At 45.4% G+C, this 25,966-nt stretch overlaps 1 protein-coding gene across 2 annotated transcripts in view; it reads left to right on the forward strand.

Annotated features, from left to right (window-relative positions):
• LOC135316326 (small conductance calcium-activated potassium channel protein 2) overlaps window positions 1–7,628 on the forward strand; it is a 91,969-nt gene extending 84,341 nt beyond the window's left edge. For both annotated transcript variants that reach the window (XM_064469497.1, XM_064469496.1), the window contains one exon: window positions 5,952–7,628. In XM_064469497.1, coding sequence (XP_064325567.1) covers window positions 5,952–6,236 — 285 coding nt within the window. In that variant the 3' untranslated portion in view covers window positions 6,237–7,628. The remainder of the gene's footprint in view (window positions 1–5,951) is intronic.
• Window positions 7,629–25,966: the final 18,338 nt, after the last annotated feature.

Genomic DNA, 25,966 nt, shown 5'->3' on the forward strand with positions numbered 1-25,966 from the left:
CAGCCAGTTTTTATACACAGTGAAGAGTACATCCGTCCAAGCCATGAGCTGCCAGCTTCTCTAGGAGAATGCTGTGGGAGACAGTATCAAAGGCTTTACTAAAGTCCAGGTAGACAACATCCACAGCCTTTCCCTCATCCACTAGGTGTGTCACCCCATCAGAGAAGGAGATCAGGTTGGTCAGGCAGGACCTGCCTTTCATGAAGCCATGCTGACTAGGCCTCATCCCCTGGTTGTCCTGCACATTGTTGGTGAGCTCACTCAAGATGAACCTCTCCATTACCTTCACCAGTACCAAGGTCAGGCTGACAGGCCTGTAGTTCCCTGGATCCTCCTTCCGGCCCTTCTTGTAGTTAGGTGTCACATTGGGAAGCCTACAGTCATGTGGGACCTCCCCTGTTAACCAGGACTGCTGGTAAATGATGGGGAGTGGCTTGGCGAGCTCCTCTATCAGCTCCCTCAGTACTCTCGGGTGGATCCCATCCAGCCCCATAGACTTGTCAGTGTCCAGGTGTAGCAGCAGGTCATAAACTGCTTCCTCCTGGATTATGGGGGATTTATTCTGCCATCTGTCCCTGCCTTCCAGCTCATGGGACTGAATACCCCATGGTCTGGCAGACTGAGGCAAAGAAGTCATTTAGTACCTCAGCCTTTTCCTCATCCTCGGTGGCATTTTTCCCCTCCGTGTCCAATAGAGGATGGAGATTCTCTTTGATTCTTTTTTTGTTGTTAATATAGTTGTAAAACCACTTTTTGTTATCCCTTAAAGCAGTGGCCAGGTTGAGTTCTAGCTGGGCTTTTGCTTGCCTAATTTTCTCCTTGCAAGACCTAACAAGGTCTCTGTACGATTCTTGTGTTACCTGCCCCTTCTTCCAAAAGCAGTAGACTCTCCTTTTTTTCCTGAGTATCAGCAGAAGCTCCCTGTTTAGCCAGGGTGGTAGCCTTCCCTGCCGGTTATCTTGCGGCACTTGTGGACAGCCTGCTCCTGTGCCTTCAAGACTTCCTTCTTGAAGAAAGCCCAGCCTTCCTGGACTCCTTTGCCCTTCAGGACTTCCTCCCAAGGGATTCTCCCAACCAGAGCCCTGAACAGGCCAAAGTCTGCCCTCCAGAAGTCCATGGTAGTGGTTCTGCTGACCCCTCTTCTTACTTCTCCAAGAATCAAGAACTCAGTCATATCATGGTTGCTATGCCCAAGACAGCCTCTGACCACCATATCTCCACCAGTCCTTCTCTGTTTGTGAACAGCAGGTCAGGTGAGGCAGATCCCCTGGTAGGCTCACTTACCAGCTGCATCAGGAAGTTATCTTCCACACACTCCAGGAACCTCCTAGGCTGTTTCTTCTCTGCTGTGTTGTGTTTCCAGCAGACATCTGGTAAATTGAAGTCCCCCACAAGAACAAGGGCAACCGACTGCGATACTTCCTCCAGCTGCTTGTAGAACATTTCATCTACCTCTTCATCCTGTCTGGGTGGTCTATAACAGACCCCCAGCAGGATATCTGCCTTGTTGGCCTTCCCCCTCATCCTTACCCAGAAGCACTCAACCTTATCATTACAGTTGCTAAGCTCTATGAAGTCGAAGTACTCCCTATCATACAGAGGCCAGCCCACCACCTCTCCTTCCTTGCCTATCCCTTCTGAAGAGCTTATAGCCATCCATTGCAGCACTCCAGTCGTAAAAGTCATCCCACCATGTCTCTGTGATGGTAACTAAGTCATAGCTATCCCATTGAACAACAGCTTCCAGCTCCCCCTGGTTGTTGCCCATGCTGCATGCATTGGTGTAGATGCACTTGAGCTGGGCTATAGGTTTCACCCCCAAACCTGGCATGCCACCCCTAGGCTCCTCTCTGGTGGGCCTGGCTACATCCCGCTCCCTCTTCAAACCTAGTTTAAAGCCCTCTCGATGAGTCCCGCCAACTCATTTGCAAGAATCCTTTTCTCCCTCTGACATAGGTGAACTCCATCTGCCGCCAGCAGGCCCGGTGCCATGATCCAAAAAACCTGTCTCTGAGCCATGTGTTAATCAGATGAGTTTTCCTGTTCCTTTCAGTATTGTTCTTTCCTGCCACTGACAGGATTGAGGAAATCAGTGGGCCGTACCAAACCAGGGAGTTTCCTAGTAACATCTCTGACCCGAGCCCCAGGGAGGCAGCAGACCTCCCTGTGGGATGGGTCTGGTCAGCATATTGGGCCCTCTGACCGCCTCAGAAGGGAATCTCCTACAACTATGACCCTCCTTTTCTTCTTAACAGGGGCAGTCATAATGCGTGGGGCTGACCGACTCTCCCTAGGCAACCCCCTGGATATACCTTCACCTACATCCTCTTTTGCCTGACCCTCAAGTTTCAGAGCCCTGTATCTGTTGTGTAGGTGTAGCTGGGAAGATAAGGGCGGCCAGGAGGGGATTTGCCTGCCGCCCTGAGCAGGGACATGTTTCCATTCCCCATCATCTCTTAGGTTCCCTCCTTCTGCTTGGTGGCAAGAGGGTAGGGGATTCTCTGCTTCTTGAGGAGCTTCTTGTGGAGCCTCCATCTGCTGACTTGACCCCGGGGACGATAGGGTGCGGCTCCAACAATCTATCTCCCTCTCACACTCCCTGATGCTCCTTAACCTTTCCACTTCCTCCTTCAGCTCTGCCACCAGGCAGAGTAGATCATCCTCCACCTGGTCACACCGCAAGCAGCTGTTGTCTCTGCTGCTCTCCGATGCGAGTGCCAGGCTCAGGCACTCCCTGCAGCCAGAGACCTGGACAGCTGCATGTTTATGTGGGGTCTCAGTCTGAGTCGCCATGTTCCTTCTGGCAGTGGTTCTCAGGCAAGTGGAGACCATGGCTAGGGCCTCTCCTGGGTGGGGGCCGGTGACCACTAGCCGAGTTACTCATTAGAGCCAGGAAGGGATCTGCACCCTGCCTGCACACCCTGCCTGTGCAAACTGCCGTGCCACCTGCCGTGCCACACCCTTCTGACGTGCCACATCCTGTTTATCTGCCCTGTTCCCCATGCTCCTAGTCGCTCATGCTCCCTGGGGGCTCCTTTTGTACATGCAGGGTTTTGCCGGCTTTGCTCTTGTCCCCGCTCACATTGGGTCAGAGCTGCCTCACCTCAGGAGCTCCCTCCTTCCCAGTTTTGGTGGGGGGAGTGTGTGTGTGTGGCTGCGCTACCCTTGCTCTCCCTGTGCTTTTGCCTTCATGTTTTTTGCTGTGGTTTTGCTGCTTTGGGAAGGATCCCTCAGCGTGACCCTCTGCTCTGGAACCCTTTGCCTCGGTGGCTTCCTTTCCAGTAAGTCAACCCCCAACCTGTACTGGTGCATGGGGTTGTTCCTCCCCAGGTGCAGGACCTTGCACTTGCTCTTCTTGAATTTCATCAGGTTATCCTCGGCCCAGCTCTCCTGCCTGTCCAGGTCTCGTTGGATGGCAGCACAGCCTTCTGGTGTATCAGCCACTCCTCCCAGCTTGGTATCATCAGCAAACTTGCTGAGGTTACCCTCTATCCCATCATCCAGGTCATTGATGAATATATTCAACAGGACTGGACCCAGCACAGACCCCTGGGGAACACCAGACTCTGCCCCGTTGATCACGACCCTGTGAGTTCTATTGTTCAGCCAGTTCTCAATCCACCTCACTGTCCACTCATCCAACCCACACTTCCTTAGCTTGTCTATGAGGATGCTATGGGAGACAGTGTCGAATGCCTTGCTGAAGTTGAGACAGACAACATCCACTGCTTTCCCTTCATCGATCCAGCCAGTCATGCCATCATAGAAGGCTATCAGGTTAGTCAAGCATGATCTTCCCTTGGAGAATCCATGTTGACTGTTTCTGATAACCTTCTTGTCCTCTACATGTCTGGAGACGACCTCCAGGATGAACTGCTCCATCACCTTTCCGGGGATGGAGGTGAGGCTGATTGGCCTCTAGTTTCCCAGGTCTTCCTTCTTGCCCTTTTTGAAGATTGGAGTGACATTTGCTTTCCTCCAGTCCTCGGGCACCTCTCCTGTCCTCCACGACCTTTCAAAGATGATGGAGAGTGGCTCAGAAAGAACACTCGCCAGCTCCTTCAGCACTTGCATCCCATTGGGGCCCATAGATTTGTGAGGATCCAGTTTGCCTAGGTGATCTTTAACCAATCCTCCTCAACCAAGGGGAAGTCCTCCTTTCCCCACATTTGTCCTCTCTTCTCTGGGGGCTGAGATGCCTGAGGGCCAGCCTTAGCAGTAAAGACTGAAGCAAAGGAGGCATTGAGTAATTCCACCTTCTCTGCGTTCTGCGTCACCAGGGGCCCTACCCTGTTCAGCAGTGGGCCCGCTGTATCCCCAGTCTTCCTTTTACTGCTGATGTATAACAAGAAGCCCTTCTTGTTATCTTTGACATCCCTTGCCAGATTTCGTTCCAGGTGGGCCTTGGCCTTCCTTGTCGCAGTTCTATCCTGTTCTGTCCCTGTGCTCCTCTGGGCTTTTAGAGATGGGCCTGTTATTGGCTGCTGGCTCCTTTTATGTGCCTGGGAGTAGCCATGGGAGAGTATTATTCAGCTACCCCACCTGCCATTGTCTCTCTATGCTTATTTGTGGGTATGTAGATGAGATTTTTTAACACACACTACTTGCCTGTTGTTAAGTGTTGCTTTTTTAAAAAAAGCATAAAACAATAACAAGACTTTACAGTGCTGAGCTGAGAGCATTTGATGTTTCACATTAAGTTGCAGTATATAACAGTTATTTTATATGAACTTCATTTGAAGCTTCATTAGAAGTATTTATACATGTTCCCCAAGGGTTTCTCATACAAATGTCTTCAGGCACATCAAAACCCAGATCAATTTAAAGTGCAACATCAAGGCAAACATAAAACTCTTCAGTGTTTGTTCCTCTTTTGCAGTAGAGAACCACCTGACAGCTTCAGTTTCTGAACATACATTTCACTGCACTTCTGGCAACTGATAAGGACTTTTCAGATATTATTTAATGTAGATTAGTTTTCTTTCAACAACTATGCTAGCATCCTGAAACGGGGCAGAGAAAATGCATTATAGGCACTTGTCTGATACTTCTGTGCTTTGCACTTCAGTTAGTCATAAAATTAAATTTTCATTCCTTTATAATGGTTTATAAACTTCAGTTTATCTACTGAATTATGACTAGCTATTTTAAATTTAGGTTATGTCTGATCTGAAGTCTCAATCTACAAGAGGGAGAAATTCAGTCGTTAGTTTTAGTAATTTCCCTGCATGAATTGCAAGAGAAACTAATTGAAGTGAAATAGAAAGTGACAGACTTCGTGAAATAAGATATTTCCGATTCCATTTGTACTAAGTATTATGACATTTTAAACTTTACCCCATAGACTTTCTGATACCAAACACCATTTCGTAGAGGACAGATAGATAGGGGAAGGTAGAAGTAGAGGAGCATACACTTGAGTTTTTACTCCTTGCTCTACATTTCAAAAACAATCCACCCAACTATCCTTATTACAACAGATTCAAGCACAGTTTAAGGAGAAAACAGGCAAATTGTTTTCTTTTTAAAAATGTGAAGGTGTTTAAAAATCAGAGGAGATAATAGAGAAAAGTGAAGGGCACATCACTGTGCTTTGGAGCCTTTGGTCTTGTGACTTACACAACTAATTCTGTTCACCATCAGTGATGGTGCATTTCTAAGCATCTACACTTCTAAAAAGGTCTGGTGTTTTGTCAAATTTAATAAGAGCTTGACATTTCAAATGCTACTCAAAATACTGATGTTACATTTCTGCTCAATAAATTTACACCAGTAGGGAGTCTGTCATGCATCTACAAATAAAATTATTTCACAAGACTAGATTTTGTTAGAATACTCATATCTTCTTTTTGTGAAATGCAAAAGCATTTAAGAACCCTTGTAGAGTTGCACTGCATGTTACAATATCTGTAAGATCTCTCTAAACCTTTTTCACATCCTTCTACTTTCAGACTCAAAACATCATGTATGACATGATTTCTGACTTAAATGAAAGACGTGAAGATTTTGAGAAGAGAATTGTTACTCTGGAAACTAAACTGGAAACTTTAATTGGTAGCATCCAAGCTCTCCCTGGACTAATTACCCAGACAATCAGCCAACAACAGAGGGATCTCCTCGAGGCTCGGATACAAAATTATAAACATGTTGTCTACAGTGCTGAACGATCATGGTCTTTGTCAAGAAGGAGGAGATCCTCCTCCACAGCATCACCAACTTCATCAGAGAGTAGCTAGAAGAGAATGTTAACCACAGAGAAAAAAAAACCAAGCACATTTTGCCATCATATGGTCAATATTTTAGCTTTTATTGTAAAGCCCTATGGTTCTACCCAGGTGTTATCTGGGTTCTGATGTCAGAATCCTGGAAACCTGGACACAATATTTAAGGATAAAATGAGTGAACTCTTGAAAACTCCTCCCCCCCCAGGATGCACAGTGAATGCACTTATTATTGCTATATTAGATTGTTCCTCCCGTAATTTCACTAACTTTTTATTCATGCACTTCAAAAAAACATTACTATTGTATATAATAATAATGAAAAGGTGAGTTTCTGCACATATTTGCTTAGTTACTTGGAACTTAACAGTTAAAAAAAAGCTCATGATCAAAAGGCTTAATTCTAAAACTTTAAGAAACAAAATCCAAGCGTAATTATCCTCTCAGTAGGAAAACTCATTCTCTAAACTGCTCTGGAGGAGGAAAAAATAAAAATCAAAATAAAAGTAAAAAAATCCATTTTCATCTAACACTGATGTGTATGTATAGTCATTTTAAAAGGTCAATGACAGCTTCAGTTTCTGAAGTGATTAATTAAAAATATAATGCACCCTAGAAATCAGAAAGACAGTAATGCAGAAAGTCAGAGCAGAGATGGGCTAGGCAAGACAGAAGAACTTTTTTCCCAAACACCCAAAATGCTACAAACCAAATACATTACATTTCATAATCTGAAAACCAGCATGCACTTTAGGCCTATTTATTATAAAGGTTTTGCCTTTTTGGTATAAAGCATATAACTGATGAACATAAGTTACATCCATAGGCATTGCTTGGTTATAAAAAGCTCAAGAATTTCTCCAATGCCTTTTCTGTCCTTGAGAAAGATAATGACTTCACAGTATTCCCCCTACTCCACCCCCCCACCCCGAGATGAGCAGCATGGTTGCATGCCTTGAGAGTGCTTTCTTTATAGATGGTGGTATTTTGTGACTGGAAATAATAAGCCCTATGCACACTATTTACAGTTCTGCTTTTCTTTTTGTGAAGTTCATATCTTTTGAGTTACCAAAGGAAATATTGCTACTGTTGTGCTAGCTCAGTCCTCAGCTAGATGAGCTTTTCTGAAAGGTCATGAGGCCATCTCATTGACACTATTGGCAGGATTAGATGTATTGATTAATAATATTGGGATTTAACAGTTAAGTATCAGAAATTTTTCTTGAAGATTTTTGTTTCTGCATTCTCCCATTTTTCATGTATAATTTCTAATACTTTTCCTGTAACTGAATGTGAAATATCCTTTCTGTAGCTTAAATGCATTGCCTCTTTTCTTGCCACCGTGAACTAGTGCTTTTTTGCTTACAAAAACATAATCTTTTTTATATTTGTAAGTTTTTTTTTTATTTTTCCTCCTCTAGATTGTATAACTTTTTTTTAAAAGAACTATAGTTCCATATTGAAAATTCTTGCCAATCTGTGACAATTAACTCTGAGTTAAGATCTGACTACAAGTATTGAGCTAGTTTATCCTGCTGTGAAAGAGCACCTGTTATCTTTCACCTCTCAATTCACTGTTACACAGTAGGACTCAGGAGCCTGAAAGTAAAAAATTTTTTCTGTAGCTTTATGCAAGCAGGGGTGTTAGGTGTAACGGGACTATTCACATCAACAGGATTTTATAATAGTCTGCAAAATTCTTTTGTATTCCTTTTTTTTAAAGCAAACAACAAATGATGACACCATTGAACACTGGTTCAATTTCTTAATTTACTCTGAAGTTCACTACACATATTTTACCTGTGTAATTCTGCTAATTCTTTCCTTCTAATATTTGGTTTTGATAATTACTTCCACATGTGAATTAAATCCAAGAAAAGACAGATATAAATTTATATTGCGGAAAGCACAAAGTACTATGGGTTTAACTTTCTTACTCCTGATACAAAATTTCTTTTCATCTTTCCTTGTTTGAATCTTGTGCTACAAATGCCTTTACTGAATTTTTATTTCCAAAACATAAGCTTCTTTACAGCGGTCAGTACATTAGGTTACCAAAAGGAGAAAGTACCATTATGGCAGATCTCCAAAACTGCTTCTGTAACTGAATATAGATTTTTCTTTGAATGATTGTTTACAAATAATAAGGTATCCCTCACAAGAAACACATGGCATATTTCCTGTATTACAAATTGAAAAGCCTTATTCATACTTCAATTTAGTCTCACTGATTGGAAAATTCAGCTTTCACTTGCTCCTGAACTTCTCCTTTTCACTTCATTCCAGACACTGATTCGTTTATCAGTTACTTTGGAGTCTTGTTGCTAAACCTTGCATTTTTAATGACTCTTAGCAAAGGTATCTTGCCTGTAAAGACATAAACATAATATCACAAAGGGAGGATAGAAGAGTCCGGTGTGTACCTCAAGGTGATTTGATATTTATATTTCAGCCATCATCCCCCATACCACAGAGGCTTTACCCGCTTGGCTTGCTTGATTACAGTGCATGTTTCACATTCAAGGATAGCCTATGCAATAATATCCATGGTCAAGTCCACCCCTCGATCACGAGCCCACCTGTATGTTGCATCTCTCCCTTGATGGCCTGAGGTATCATGGGCCCACCGAGCTACAAATATTTCACCCTTATGCTGCCAGTCCAGATCCACCTGAGCCACTTCAATCTTGGCAGCCTGATCTACCTGCTGGTTGTTCTGATGTTCTTCAGCGGCCCGACTCTTGGGGACGTGAGCATCCACATGACGTACTTCCGCAACCAGGTTCTCTACCCGGGCAGCAATATCTTGCCACAATGTGGCAGCCCAGATGGGTTTGCCTCTGCACTGCCAGTTGCTTTGCTTCCACTGCAGTAATCAGCCCCACAGGGCATTTGCCACCATCCATGAGTCAGTATAAAGATAGAGCACTGGCCACTTTTCCTGTTCAGCAATGACTAAGGCCAGCTGGATGGCCTTCGCTTCTGCAAACTGGCTTGATTCACCTTCTCCTTCAGCAGTTTCTGCTACTTGTTGTGTAGGACTCCATACGGCTGCCTTCCATCTCTGGTGCTTTCCCACAAGGTGACAGGACCCATCAGTGAACAGGGCATACTGCTTTTCATCTTCTGGCAGTTTGTTATAGAGTGGGGCTTCTTCAGCACGTGTCACCTCCTCCTCTGGTGATATTCCAAAGTCTTTGCCTTCTGGCCACTCCATAATCACTTCCAAGATTCCTGAGCGACTGGGGTTTCCTACTCGAGCCCGCTGGGTGATCAGTGCAACCCATTTACTCCACGTAGCATCAGTTGCATGGTGTGTAGAGGGGACGTTTCCTTTGAATATCTGGCCCAGCACCGGCAGTCAGGGTGCCAGGAGCAACTGTGCCTCAGTACCAACCACTTCTGAAGCAGCTCGAACCCCTTCATATGCTGCCAATATCTCTTTTTCAGGTGGAGTATAGCAGGCTTCAGACCCTCTGTATCCCCGACTCCAAAACCCTAGGGGTCGACCTCAGGTCTCCCCTGGCCTTTTCTGCCAGAGGCTACAGGTAGGACCATTCTCCCCGGCTGCAGTTTTTACATCTTGTCCTGCGCGGACTGGCCCAAGGGCTACTGCACGAACTATTTCTTGTTTAATCTGTTCAAAGGCTTGTCATTGCTCAGGGCCCCATTTGAAATCATTCTTCTTCCGGGTGACTTGATAGAGAGGGCTAACGATCAGACTGTAATGTGGAATATGCATTCTCCAAAAACCCACAATGCCCAAGAAAGCTTGTGTTTCCTTTTTGCTCATTGGTGGAGACATGGCTGCTATTTTGTTGATCACATTCATTGGGATCTGACGACGTCCATCTTGCCATTTGATTCCTAAGACCTGGATCTCTTGTGCAGGTCCCTTGGCCTTACTTTGTTTTATGGCAAAACCAGCTTTCAGGAGTATTTGGACTATTTTCTCTCCTTTCTCAAAAACTTCTTCCACTGTGTTGCCCCACACGATGACATCATCAACAGCTTGTAGGTGTTCTGGAGCTTCTCCCTGTTCCAGTACAGTCTGAATCAGTCCGTAGCAAATAGCAGGGCTGTGTTTCCACCCCTGGGGCTGTCGATTCCAGGTGTACTGGACACCCCTCCAAGTAAAAGCAAACTGTGGCCTGCACTCTGCTGCCAGAGGGATTGAAAAAATGCATTAGCAATATCAATTGTGGCATACCACTTGGCTGCCTTTGACTCCAGTTCGTACTGAAGTTCTAGCATGTCTGGCACAGCAGCACTCAATGGTGGAGTGACTTCATCCAGGCCACGATACTCCACTGTTAGCCTCCACTCTCCATTAGACTTCTCCATAAGCCATATGGGACTGTTAAAGGGTGAGTGGGTCTTACTGAACACTCCTTGGCTTTTCAGTCGACGAATGAGCTCATGGATGGGAATCAGGGAGTCTCAGTTGGTGCGATACTGCTGCCTGTGCACTGCTGTGGTGGCGATTGACACCTGTTGTTCTTTGACCCTCAGCAACCCCACAACAGAAGGGTTCTTCAAGAGGCTGGGCAAGGTAGACAGCTGTTTAGTTTCCTCCATCCCCAAGGCAGCTACACCAAAAGCCCACTTGTAACCTTTTGGTCCTTGAAATACCCTCTCCTGAGGTAGTCTATGCCAAGGATGCAGGGAGCCTCTGGGCCAGTCACAATGGCGTGCTTTTGCCACTCATTCCTGGTTAGGCTCACTTCGGCCTCCAATACAGTTAGCTCTTGGGAATCCCCCTGTCACTCCAGCAATACTGATGGGCTCTGCCCCTATATAGTTTGATGGCATTAGGGTGCACTATGCACCGGTGTCCACTAAAGGTTTATACTCCTGTGGGTTGGACGTGCCAGGCCATCGGATCCACACATTCTAGCAAACCCGGTTATCCCTTTCCTCCACCTGGCTGGAGGCAGGGACTTTCTAGTCCTGATCATGGCATTCGCAACTCACTTCCTGTAAATGTGAATCAAGAGTCTCTCTATTACACTTAGAAATAAAATCAGCACTTCTGCTCCTCTGTCTGGGGACTTGCTCACTGGAAACTGGAGCAGCAGCTTTCCTTGAAGATCCTCCCTGAGTGACTGTTCTTCCTTGTAGTTCACGCACTCGTGCCTCTAGGGTTGGGGTAGGCTTGCCATCCCACCTCATCATGTCCTCTCCATGGTCACGCAGGTAGAACCATAGGGTGGCCCATGGTGTGTATCCCCTGCTTTGAGCCAAAGGATGGTTATTCCTAACAGCTGAGGCACTAATCCGTACAGGTGGGGAGCAGGATATATCTTCTTTGAGTTGCCGGACCCCTCGGGATAGTTTCTCCACAGCAGAGACTAGCAAGGAAGAGATATTTGTTTCGTAATCCCTGAGTCTATCAATCACCTCCGCCACCGTTGGTGTCTCGTCCTCTCTCCAGGACATTACTGCCAATGAGTTTGCATGCGAAGATGGTGCGCTCCGTACAAACTTCCACCACATGGGTCGTATGCACTCGGCTTCATCTGGGTCTTTGGATGACCGTTGATCGTCCAGGTCACCATAAATCACCTCAAGCACAGCTAATTCCCTTAGATACTGGATGCCTTTCTCCATAGTTGTCCATTTTCCTGGGTGATATGTAACATAATCTTTAAAGGGATACCTTTCCTTCACTCTGTACAGGAGTCGCCTCCAGAGGCTGAGGGCTTGTGTTCTTTTTCCAATTGCTTTGTCAACGCCCCCTTCCCCAGAAAGGGATCCCAGTTGTTTGGCTTCTTTTCCCTCTAGTTCCAGGCCACTGGCTCAATTTTCCCAGCATCGGAGCAGCCAGGTGACAATGTGCTCACCTGAACAACGGCTGAAATCTTTCCGCATATCTCACAACTCTCTCAAGGACAGGGATCGGGTGGTCTCTATTTCATTTATGACTTCTTCCTCCTCTCCCCGTGACGGCCCTTCTTTTTCATCATCCTATTCTAAACGAGTTGACGTCCGCTTCCAGTATTTCGTCTTGTGTATGGGGGCAACTGATACTGGTACGGGTTGATTCTCTGAGTCAGCTCCAGTCCTTATCATGGGAGTTTGAGTGGCCACTGTGCCTGTCACTTTGCTTTTCAATCCAGAGACCTTCTCTTCCCCTTGGGAGCACTGAATACTGTTGAGCAGTGCTTGGTATGCATGGGCCAGGTCCCAGCATGTTGCAGTTATCTGTGTGTCTCTGGAGTTCCCAGCGCAACAACATACTTTCTCCAAATATTCTACTAGTTTTTTAGGATTGTACACTTGTTCGGGGGTGAAACTCCAAAACACTGGGGGTTCCCATCACACAGAAATGAAATTATTTAAAAAAAACCTCAAAAATGTATAGTAGAAAGAAGGAGAAAACATGAAAGAGTTTGTGGTAGACTGACATCTTAAAAGCCAGTCCTGCCAGGCATCTAGCCTCTGGAAAAATTGCAAGAGATGAGGTTTCAAGTATCTCAAAACAAAAAATTTTTAAAAAGCCCTACCTCAGGAGCAGTTTTGGACTCTTTAAAATGTCCTTTAAAAAACCTTTATGATGTTCTGAGTAGCAAAAGTCTGCCCAAAATGAAGTGTGGCAGTACTCTCATACTCCAAAGTGAGTGAGAATCCAGATTCCTTTATGATCAGTTAGAAAGGTCTATGGAAACACGGTCAGCACATGAATGTCACACGTGTGTATAAGAAAAAGAAATCTCAAGACTCACTCCTAAATTTAACCTGCAGTTTCAAACACTTGTGGCATACAGGGTGTGGTGCGCTGACCCAGGCCAGCAGCCAAACATCCACCCTGCCTCTTGCTCACTCCTCTCTCCCAGAGGATTGGGAGAAAAATAGAAGGAAGGCAAAAAGACATGTGGATTGAGATAACGACAGTGTGATAGGGAAAGCAAAAGGAGTAATTTATTCACTACTTCCCACTGGCAGGCAGATGTCCAGCCACTTCCTGGAAAACAGAGCCTCAGCATGTGTAACAGTTACTTGGGAAGACAAACACCCTAACCATGAAATGTACTCTCTTCCTCCTTCTTTCCCTGAGCTTTTATTGATGAGCATGATATTATATGGTATGGAATATCACTTTAGTCAGTTTGGGTCAGCTGTCTTGGGTATTTCCCTTCCCAACCTCTTGTACTCCCCCAGCATACTGGCCTTTGTGGATAGGGAGAGAAAATGTTGGCATTGTGCAAGCACTGTTCAGCAACAGCTAAAACACTGGTGTGTTATCAACACTTTTAGCCACAAATTCTAAGTGCAGCACCGTATGGGCTTCTGTGAAGAATATGAAGAATGTTAACTTCATAAATTCATCCCAGCTGGACCCAAAACATAGGATTATGTTACATTAGCTATCATCAAAGTTCCAAAACTTTAATTTCATAAACATCACTCAGCAGAAGTTATAATTTCAAAGGCCAGTCACTGAAAGTGTCATTGCAAAGCATGCACATACCAACATATAGGCTTTGGTTAAAAGGTCTCTTAACCATATATGCCACCTACACTCCCTCTTTTGCTTTTGCCCACCCTCGGCCCTTTGAACTACATATTTTCCTCCAGTAGCTTCTGAGCACTGGGATCCAGGGCTACCTCTGTCAGTGTCCCTGGGACAGAGTCACCAGTACAGATCTGAAGGGCAAGATAGCCCCGGGGCACCTGAGACATGTGGCCTAGCACATAAGAGAGAACAGATAGCAAGATCCAACCTGAGAGGTCATGGACCCCTAGACATCACCTCAACAAGGCAGTGGTACACATAACCTGGGAGTTATTATGACTCCAACCATTCTTCTGTCCAGAGATATCACTATATTTCTCAAATGAACTTATGGACCTAAAAGAAAAATGTTTTTCCTATCACATCTCAAGCATGATAACACAACATTCATTTTGACAGGTCTGTGCCATTGCTGGAAGAAAAGCACAGGCAGGGTCTGCTGCTGTACTGTAAGGAAGGTACAAAGCTGTACCACTCTGCAGGACCTTCTCAGAAAACTGCCCCCTTTCAAGATCAAAACCAACAGCACTCTGCTAGCAACAGTTATGATTCCAGGGGAACAAGCCTTACTAAGGTTTTCTGGCTGGCCTGTAAGATTTAGAAACTCAGCTTCTAAGTGGTTAAACAGTAAACCCTACTTCCAGAAAAGAAGATAAGAGAAAAATCAAACAACAAAAAAAGTTCAAGTCTTGTATTAAAATACACATCATTTTTTGTCTGATGCTCCTTAGCACTTATTGATATCTTTGTTCACTGGAGTTCAGATTCTGACTTATGCTACAGGGTGATGAGACAAAAGACCTATGGATACACTCCCACACATGAGTTCAGAATACAGTCCCAGTGCTGAAATGTGCTAGTAAGCCATCTAGCTTCATTAGCTTCCTTTGAAACAGAGCTTTAAGTAAGTTTGACTAATAACTGTAAATCATATTGCATTATTAGTGCTTCCAAAACTTTTTTAAAGTGCTTCCTGCTGTTGGGCTCAGGATTACTTGAGTAGTGTACCTGACCTGGCATCAATTCCACTGAAGTGCCAAAAATTGAATTCACCTGTTCATAGTCAATAGTAATCACCATTAACATCTTCTACTGAGTGCTCAGCACATCCCAAATCAGGTCCTCAGAGACGTTTTCCCACGAATTCCCAAACTACTTTGGAAGATAATGTAGGAACATCTGGAAGAGTTTCCATTCTTTCAGCCTTTTTAGTTACAACCTACATGCAGAGAAAGCTACTCAGGTATCAGTAGTGCAGTGGTAGGAAGTTAGGCCATGCATATTTCAGTTATCAAAAGTGCATGAAAAGAAACTTTAAAATTGTACATAGAAATAGACTGCTTTCCCAGTCTTGCCCAAGATTCAGGGTTATATTTCCTGCCTTGCTACCCTGTTTTTGGCAGCCTACAAAATATATTTAGTGAGTCTGTTACATTTATTTTCAATTTGAAGCACTTACTGTAATACAGCAGCATGAAATAATTGCACTTTCAGAACAGCAGAATGGAAACCAGAAGAGAAATGGACAAGTAGTGGGTAGGCTTTCCAAATAAGTTTTGCAACTAATTTCAGAGAGGTAGAAAAAAGGACAAAGAGAGGGTTAGATCCTCAACTGGCACAGTTTGGAACCTCTCTGTTAATGGTCTATGGATACATCTCAATTGTCCTTTGAAGGCCATGCCCAAGCCTGTCATGGAGAAGACACAGACAGTGTAGACATGATCTTGTGTCTGGTGGCAGTGCAAGAGTCTCTGTTCACAGTCCTGACTTTGTCAGTGTGACCATCCACTTCACCTGTCAGGGTAGTCAGCTTCCTGCTCAAAGAACTCCAGCTGTAGCATATAATACCCAAAGAGGATTAAACATAAAACTACAGACAGCTAGGCTGCTACCATAGAAAATACTTGCTTTTAACTGTTTAACATTTTTCTTCTTTTTCCCCTGCATTAAAAAGATTAGTCTTCCTCTCCCTTTCCCTCTCTCTCCCCCTCTCTCTTTTTTTTTTTTTTTTGAAGCTGTCTTCCCCCTCCCACCCTTTGGTCTTTGCTCAGTGGATGAAAGAAAGACATTGTTAGATGCAGAGGCCTTTTGTAGCCTTCCAAGTTGGTGGAAAAAAACACCTGTTATTTGTGTATGAAATGGCCAGATACTAGCTGGTGGCATATGAATGCATGATTCAAGTTATGAAGTTCTAGCTGCATTGACTTGCACCATTTGCCCTGCAAGAAGCTAAAGAACCTTGCACTGCTTCACATTTTGTTTGATAGTTTTTTGAACATTTATGGCTGTTTGACTGAGTGCATGATACATGAACTGAGCAAGGCTAATCTTTGGTTCTGAGAGTTTTGACCATTGCAGCTGGTTTGGTTTTTCCCCCCCTCTGCTTCCATCCCAGAGCAAGACGGGAGCAGCAAGCAGAAAATCTCTAAAAATCATCTCTAAGACAAAATGCTACCCAGGGCTACCTCAGTTTATACTTGCTCTACAGCTTGGCTTTGTGGAATAAATAATAAAACTCACATCAAAGATTAAGGAAAGCTACCTGATGCCTGGCCTTTATTCCTTTTCCTGCCAAAAGAGGATGCATTGCTTGTGCAAGGTATTTCAAGTATTTCATAGAATGATAGTATTAAATGCCAACATATTCTAGGAATATAGTGACAGCCATGTCAGAAGCATGTGGGGAAGTGAAAAGTGGTTTGATCATATATTTAGAAAATAGACTTCTAGAAAAGAAGAGCACCAAGGCTAGGTACAAGGCAACTGCACAAAGGAGTCCAGCAGGGGAGGTGGTGATTTTGGCCTTGTGAAGAATCAAGAAGCAATTTCCCACTGCTCACTAAATCATTTAAGCAGAGCCAGAAGTTTCCCTGAAGCTGCACGTGTATTACTGCGCCAAGTAACTTGCAAGATGACTGTAAAAAATCTTGATGGCAAGTAAATTCATATTTCAGTTGCATGCCCTGGCAGTCTGTGCCATTTCTGGTAGATAACTCAAACATGAAAGAGGAGTCACAGAGAACAATAGGTTTATCTACAGGAAACACTAGTCTTTTCCATGAGATCAGATTTCTCCCCCCTCAGGTATGGATGTACATAACCCACACCTGTTAATATACTTGGAGTTCAGTTCTTCTGCCCAATAAGTTTCCTCTGGTTGGTTGAGGAAAAAAACAGCTGAAATAACCCCAAACCTGGGTAATAAGGACACTCATAGGCAACAAAGGTTTTTAATTTCTGCAGGAGGATTTGGTCCAGGTGTCTCTTTTTCTATGCTTTTTCTTGGTGCTTTGCTCCTTCCTCTTTATGGAGTCAGAGACTGTCTAAACATTTGTATCGAGTAACACTCTGCAAGTGTAATATTGAAAAGAATAAAGCACTTTCTGGTGGGATTTGGAAGTGAACTAGACACAGAGCAGCTTGATACAAGTGCCAGAAATGCTATGGTGGGTTGACCCTGGCTGGCTGCCAGGTACCCAGCAAGCCACGCTATCACTCCCCTTCCTCAGCTGAGCAGGGGGAGAAAAATATGACAAAAGGCTCATGGGTTGAGATAAGGACAGGGAGATCACTCAGCAATTACCGTCATGGGCAAAACAGACAAGACAGGGAAATTAATTTTAATTTATTACCAATCAAAAGTCAGAGTAGGATAATGAGAAATAAAAACAAATCTTAAAACACCTTTCCACCACTCCTCCCTTCTTCCTGGGCTCAACTTCACTCCTGACTTCTCTACCTCCTCCCCCTGAGCAGCACAAGGGGACAGTGAACGGGGATTGCGGTCAGTTCATCACATGTTGTCTTTGCCACTCCTTCCTCCTCACACTCTTCCCCTGCTCCAGCATGGGGTCCCTCCCATGGGAGACAGTCCTTCACGAACTTCTCCAACATGGGTCCTTCCCACAGGCTACAGTTCTTTACAAACTGCTTCAGCATGCATCCCTTCCATGGGGTGCAGTCTTTCAGGAACAGACTGCTCCAGTGTGAGTCCCCCCAGAGTCACAAGTCCTGCCAGGAGCCTGCTCCAGCATGGGCTTTCCATGGGGGTCACAGCCCCCTTTGGGCACATCCACCTGCTCTGGCATGGGGTCCTCCATGAGCTGCAGAGTCGATATCTGCTCCACCATGGACCACCATGGGCTGCAGGGGAATCTCTGCTCTGGTGCCTGGAGCACCTCCTCCCCCTCCTTCTGTCTGCAGAGTTGTTTCTCTCACATATTCTCACTCCTCTCTTCCGGCTGGTGATGCACAACATTTTTTCCCTCTTTCTTAAATATGTTAGCACAGAGGCACTGCCACTGTTGCAGATTGGCTCGGCCTTGGCCAGCAGCGGGTTTGTCTTGGAGCCGGCTGACATTGGCTGTATCGGACATAAGGAGAGCTTTTTGCATCTTCCCACAGAAGCCACCCTTGTATCCCCCACACTACCAAAACCTTGCCACGCAAACCCAATATAAATGCCTTGAGGCCTAAAGCCACTGTTACATCCTTTTTGTGAAGTTAGTCCTAGGCTTTTTTCCTCCCTCAGGGTTTCTGAAGAAAGAGACTAAAAAAGGCCTATAGCACTTCTAAAAGAGGAAGCAAAGAGATAATTTCTTTAAAAGCTCTTCTACTACAACTGACAGGATGAACAAGCATATTTTCCCATAAATAATGGAATAATTCTGAACTTCAGAGATTAATTCCACAGGGAGCTAACATCAGCCAGCAGATCACCAGAGCAAAAACTGCCTGGCAGATATTTGTACAGTAACTTGACAACTGATGCTGCTCCCCGACTGCAGCTGGCAGTACATGTCCAGCCTTTTGGCCTGCCCACTTGTTCATCTTAGAGCATTATTATACCACTGAGAAGCACCAGCCAGATTATGTATGAGAATCAGGCTCACTGCACTAAATTCTGAAGAACTCAAATTATTTCAGCCACTTTGCCATTAGTCTTAGATAATGAGTAAAGTTTATGTTATCATCAACTGATGCCTAAACTCTGGATTTCAGTACTATAATTGGAAACTTCTATATGTAACAGAAATCCACAAAACCCTCTCAAAGTAAAGAATAGCAGGGAATGTGCCTTACTGTACATTTTGTTGCTTTAGGAAAACAGGTTAGCTTAAAAGGTCAGAGATGATAAAATTCTACTAAAAAGTGCTGACTTTAATAGTAGAGTGTGTTTATATTTTTATTGCAAGGTATATTTAACATATTGCAATAAGCAAACAAGAAGACAATGATAAAGTTGGTTGTGGCTTGACTGCCACATGTAAAAAACCTAGCAAGATTGTAAAAGCTAGACTGAATGCAATTTGAGTGATAGTTATAGGAAAGCTTATTCTGATCAAGGTTAAAATCGCTTAGACATGAAAATAGATAGAACATTTATAACAACTAAATGGTCAGAGTTTAAGGGCATTAACTACCATTTTAATGCTAATTTCTCATAAAAGGTTTTGAGTAGCTGTTGTCCTATTAGTGATGAACAAGAAAGAACTTAACTCCAGGAATCATAGACTCATAGAATCATTAAGGTTGGAAAAGACCCCCAAGATCATCGAGTCCAACTGCTAACCTATCACTGCCAAGTCCACCACTAAACCATATCCTCAAGCACCACATCTACCCTTCTTTTAAATACCTCCAGGGATGGAGACTCCACCACCTGCCTGGGCAGCCTGTTCCAATGCCTGACAACCCTTTCGGTGAAGAAGTTTTTCCTAATATCCAACCTAAACTTCCCCTGGCACAGCTTGAAGCCATTTCCTCTCGTCCTATCGCTTGTTACTAGGGAGAAGAGACCGATCCCTGCCTCGCTACAACCTCCTTTCAGGTAGTTGTGGAGAGCGATAAGGTCTCCCCTCAGCCTCCACCTCTCCAGACTAAACAACCCCAGTTCCCTCAGCCGCTCCTCATAAGACTTGTTCTCTAGACCCTTCACCAACTTTGTTGCCCTTCTCTGGACACGCTCCAGCACCTCGATGTCCTTCTTGTAGTGAGGGGCCCAAAACTGCACACAGTACTCAAGGTGCAGCCTCACCAGTGCCGAGTACAGGAAGAGTGGGGTGATGAGCCCGAGTACAGGAAGAATAGGGTGATGAGCCCAGAGAGTACCCCTTGCAAAATGCCTACATCCTTCCCTCCTCCCCCAATTTACATACTCCACTTGGCGTATTTAGGCATTTTCCTTCTAACACCATCCTTCCTACCTCCTCCCCAGAATAAGCTGACTCACTACAAAAATATTTTTTAAATTGAGTTATTCCTCCCTGTTATTTAGGAGAGGCTGTGGGTACCAAATCCAGGTCTAAGGATTCCACTAGACAGCTTGGTTGTCTTGGGAAGAGGTATCAAAAATCCACCCAAACTCTTTTGGGATCCCAGCTTTGAAAATATCATAAAAATTATTTTAAAAATCTCTCAGTTCCCTCACATTTTAAATGGGGTCAACATCTTGATATGTTAATGATATGTAAAATGCTGTAAGTGCTTTTATTTACAAGAGGTGCAAACATTTCAGAGGTAATTTGCAACATGCAACCATTTGGGCCTGACCAGTCACTTTAGAAAAGCACATGAAGATTTCCTGCTGAAATATTTATGCAGCCTCACTGATTGTGACTATACTAGATTCTACATGAAGTACATGGGATGAATTAACATGTTATACTTCTCCCTTCCTTCTTTCAGATTTGCATTAGTTGACTATTCCTTGAATTACTAGCAAGAGATTAGTGCTGTGGTTTGAAGAAATAATTCCATGTAGAGTTCTAAGATTTTTTCTCTAAACAGGGATGCTGCTTTCAAGCCTTTCACTAAAGAGTGCTCCTGCTTCACTGTTGATGACCTACTTTCTTTCCAACTTGTATACACTTGTCATTGATATTTTCTTTAAGTAGTGCCAAGTGCATAAAAGTCTAGCAAGGATACTACCTGCCCATCAACTGATCTGAAATAATGTTTTTGCTACTCAACACCTCACTCCTCCCCCCAGCCAAAGAAGTTAAAAATTCATTGGTTTACAGAAAGCTTACGTTCATGGCCATGACATACACATTCATAGATCCCTTGAGTATCAGCACAGCCCCCTCTGTCCATCCGGTATACCTGCCCAGGTCCTGGGCCCTCTTACCTCTTCACAGGTTCCCTACTCAATAGCTAGTCCAGCTTGATGCTCACTAGCAAACATGCATGCACTCACACACTTGTCCCACAGACACTACACATTCGCAAGTCCCCCTGAGCATAACAACACAGACCCTTTCCCACCTGATACCTGGGCCTGGCCCAGACCCAAGGCCACCCTACTCATTGGCTAGTCCAGCTTAAAGTTTGTTAGCGAATACACATGCACACCCCCCCCACACACAAGGTTTGGGGAAGATACAAAGAGTCATCCCCTGCCCAGCAGCCAGCACCAGGCACATGAGCTGTGACTCATGGTCTTGTTCCAGCTGCTGGTGCTGAGCCCCTCAGCCTCACTCACGATGGGCTCCTCAGTAGCTGGCACTCCAGGTTCAAAGTCTGTAATACCCTCCCTAGATCCAGAGAGATATGGCCCCTCCAACTACTGATGCTAGGACCCCCACTTGCTCTAGTAGCTGACACCACAGGCCGCAGGGTACCTACACCCCTGATCTGACTCCAGTAGCTGGCACCGAATTTCACTCACGCATATACAGAGGTCTCACCAGCAGCTGGCACTTAGTCCTTGCAGCACACATACACATGGGATAGAGTGACATTAGGCAGAGACGTAGTTAAGAAAAGATTTAATAAGAAGATAGGAGACATTGTAGTGGTCTGGCACAGGGCTCAGCAAGACAAGTGTTCTGACTGCCCCCATTTTACATGCAACCGGCCCCTTTTGTATCCCTTTCTGTCTACCCCCTCTTTGGTCCTCCTTGCTCCCCTTTCCCTTGAAGGCTGTCTCATCAGTTCACATAGTTCCACTGACCCCAACTACAACATCATGGACCCTCAGGTTTGCATCCTTATTAGTTGCATAGTCCTGGTTTGCCTGCAGTTTCTTGATAGCCTGTTAATTAGAATGACTGACCAGGTTTGTTTCTGGTTGCCTTTGTTAATGCTAATTGGTCAGGTTTTAAGTCTGTGTGTGTTTGTCTCCCTTCCTTTCCTTATCCTCTCAACTGAAGAAAGAAATATATGCTCATGGTACACATATCCTTACCAATTAGTGCAGCTGACCAGGTTTGAAGTTGTCCCAACCTCCATTAACATGTGTCAGTCAGCTTTGTCCCTGTATGTTCTTGTATATGGCTCCATTGATCAGATACCATTAAAGGAGAAGACACTCTCCTTCCACATGCCGTTACAGAGTTGTGCTGGTTTTGGCTGAGAAGGGGTTAATTCTCCTTGCCGTGGGGGGGGTCGGCTACCTTTCCAGCTTCGGGAGGCTGAGAGGGGCAGGGCCATGGCAGGGGTGGCTGAACCCAACTGGCCAATGGGATGCTCATTCCATACCATGTGACACCATGACCAGTATATTAAGGGGGGGGCAGTTTGCGGCTCAGGACTGGTGCAGCATCGGGTCAGCGGGTGGTTAGTGGGTGTGTTGTGTGCGGATTGTTTCGGTGGTCCCGTCCCGTCCCTTCCCTTCCCTTCCTTTCCCTCATTGTTTTCCTTTCCGTTGCATTTTTATTTTGTTTTTTTTAATTTTTTTTTAATTATTAAACTGTTCTTATCTCAACCCATGAGCGTTACCCTCCGATCTGATGTGTGCCTCAAGGGGATTTGATTTTGGGTGAAAACAGCCAATGAACTGCATGGCACAATGCCAACTGCTATATAATATTGTGTGTTACCTCTGTGTTGTATCGATGATATCGGAGTACGAGCCTCCCAACCCAAGGAAGATAGACTGTGAAACAAGCAAAGTGCAGCAGTGATGGAACGATGATTGACTTGGTATGCAGCAACCCAACGCCACACACACCATCTCTCCCACCCTGAAAGACTGGTACGGCAGATGGAGCCCAGAGTCATGGACTGGGTGAACTCAATGGACATTTTAATGGACGTTGTACAGGGAAGGTCCATGAACTAAGGGAATGATGTCTGTGTATTATGTTAAAGGATGGGAAGGGGAGGGGTGGTGGCTGGTAAGGTTGTATTGGATTGTATGGGACCTGGGCATGGTGTAAATGGTATGGAATAAGGGGTGGAGAATGTGCTGGTTTTGGCTGAGAAGGGGTTAATTCTCCTCACTGTGGGGGTCGGCTACCTTTCCAGCTTCCCGAGCTCTGTCACGTGGTAGGGGGGCTGGGAGGGGCAGGGCCATGGTGGGGACGGCTGACCCCGACTGGCCAATGGCAGGTTCATTCCATACCATGTGACACCATGACCAGTATATTGGGGGGGGGGGCAGTTTGCGGCTCAGGAGCGGTGCAGCATCGGGTCAGCGGGTGGTGAGCGGCTGCGTTGCAGGCGGTTTGTTTCGGCGGTTCGTTCCCTTCCCCGGGGCTTTGCGCCTCTCTTGTTCTCCTTTACATTGCATTTCTGTTGTTGTGTAGCTGTACGCTTCTACGGGAGAACTTATCTTGGGCCGCATATCTCCGGGACACAGGGCTCTACCCACCCTGGGGACAGTGGTGCACAGACATCAATATGATGGATACAAAATGTCCGTTTATTTAGCTGCGTCACACGCTTATATAGCTCTTGCGCTTCCTGTTCCTGCCACTCCTATGGGGAGGAGTCTATCTTTCCGTCACAGCCCGTGATCTTCCGGTCGCCGATCCCTGTCTATTCCCCTACATCTCCCCCTCCCCATGCTACTAAAATTCTACAAAGCTACTTGCGTAAGCGGATACATATTGCGGTCACGTCTATATTCATGTAACTCTCGCAGGCGCTCTTTGATTTGTCTTATAACACAGCGTAACAATGGTAGCCCACAAGTAACCATGATTACTACACACAACATCCCCCCAATTATTACTATCCAGTTCCAGTTTATATCTCTCTTTTGCCTCCCTTTCCCAGTGTCGCTCTCGTTGCAATATTGCTTGCGATCGTGTCAAGGAGCTTATTTCTTTTCCCAATCGCACAGCTAGCATGAGGATCCATGTCAGCAGACCCTGCAAAGAGACAACTCAGAAAGGGATTATTCATTGTACATCCTTGCACAGTTCTGCTTTCACACACTTTGCAGGCACCCATTCTATGCGCCCTTCATTCTCAACCGCGGCGTAGCCCCTCCCCAGGCATCTCAGTTTCCATCCTCTCTCCCATTGCTCACTGCCTGGGAACCTTACTCGTACCTGCGGATAGCGCTCGCCTGCTTGAGCTTTGCCAAAGTGCTTCTCCACTGCTGTAACTTGCTCCTGCCCACGTATAAAATGATTAAGCGAATATAATGCACGCATTAAAATAGTTTGCTGAGCTGCTATGGGTATAGTTCCCTTATACCCCTCCCCCTCCCCAAGCTGTATTATTTTTGCTTTCAAGGTGCGATGAGCGCGTTCTACTATTGCCTGCCCTGTGCTATTGTAAGCAATGCCGTGTTTTAATACAATATTCCAAGCTTTACACCATTCTTGGGTACTTTGAGCCCGAAAGCATGGTCCATTATCTGTTTTTATCTCGGTAGGCTTTCCAAGCCACGCCATTACCGTGGTCCAATGCGCAGTCAAGTGCGTTGCGGTCTGCTTCCGATGTTGAGTAGCCATGATGACTCCACTATATGTATCAACTGTAATTGCCAGGTGCCGTCCGGGGGCCAACTGTGGACATTCAGTAAAGTCAGTCTGCCAGATAGCATTTGCTTCCAGTCCTCGAGGGTTGACTCCTGCCTCCCACAATGGCGAGTGCTGACAGTAAGGACAGGTGGCTACTACTTCTCTTGTTGCTCTTATTGAGATGCCACACTCCTTTGCCAAGGCTTTAGCACCCAGGTGCAGTTGTTCATGTAGTTTCTTTGCCTCCGCCAAGGTCCAGACTCCCGCGGCTGCCTCATCAGCCATGCGATTCCCCTCAATCAGTGGTCCAGGCCCCGTCTGATGACTGCGAATGTGAATTACTGTCACAGTTGCTCCTCGCTGTGATAAAGCAATCTCTAGCATCAAGGCAATTTCCGTGTGTGGTACACCCTCTCGTTTCATGGACATGACTAATTTATACACATATAAGGAGTCTGTGCACACATTTATATGCCGATCTATATCCTTTCGCAGGGCCATCTCTAGTGCTTTCGCCTCCAGCCACTGCACACTTTTACCCTGCTCCTCATACGTCTGGCGCATCCAACTATTCTCTTCTTTCCACACTACCGCCGCTCTGTTTGTCTTCAAGGAAGCGTCTGTGAAATATGTTGGTCCTGGGTGAGGGGTATCCAAAACTCTACTATCCACACTCAAATCCACCACTTTGGCTGTCTTGGCCCACCTCTGTACCGTGCCTGTGACGATTTTCCCTGGGTATGAGTATACCGCCAATTGTATATCCTCTTCACTCTCTACTACCTTCTGCCATTTCTCCCCATTCCACGGCACTGTCAGCTTATCTGGCTCCTTCCCAAAGATTCCCTTGCTTTCCCGTCGCAGACACAAAATCATTCCCCCGGCTACCTTGACTTTTGTGGAGAACGCATCCTTGGGAACCTTCTGATATATCCATCACAGTGGCTTTTCTTCCCCTGTCCGTATTTGATATAGCAATCCTAATCCTCCACCGGCGGTCAGAATCCAACATGCAATTAATTCCTCCTGGGGGTCCCACCGCCATACTCCTTCCTTTTGCATTCGACGTTCTATCATCTGAAATTGCTGGACTGCCTCAGCGTCTAAACTCCTGGGCTCCCATGGGTTGGTCCCTTTCAGCAACGCATAGAAAGGTTGCATCTCCTCACCGGTGACGCGCACGAAAGTCCGCAACCACTGCAGTGCTCCTACCAGCTGCTGGACATCGTGTAAATTTTTAACCTTAGGTGTAAGTTTAATAGGCTGAGCTTGTATGGAATCCCCTTGTATTCTAGCACCCAGAAATCCACACACTGGTCCTCGCTGTACTTTTGCCTCAGCTACCTTGAGGCCCTGTCCCGCAAGGCCCCTTTGGGTGTCTGAAAAGACTTGTTCACACAACGCCTCAGTGGGCGCAGCTATGAGGACGTCATCCATGTAGTGGATCGTGTAGATTCTCTCCTGATACTGTCGCCTTACTTGCTGCAATGCAGAAGCCACATACCTCTGGCAGATCGCTGGAGAGTTTTTCA

Source organism: Phalacrocorax carbo, chromosome 19 (assembly GCF_963921805.1).
Source record: "Phalacrocorax carbo chromosome 19, bPhaCar2.1, whole genome shotgun sequence".
Lineage (NCBI taxonomy): Eukaryota > Metazoa > Chordata > Aves > Suliformes > Phalacrocoracidae > Phalacrocorax > Phalacrocorax carbo.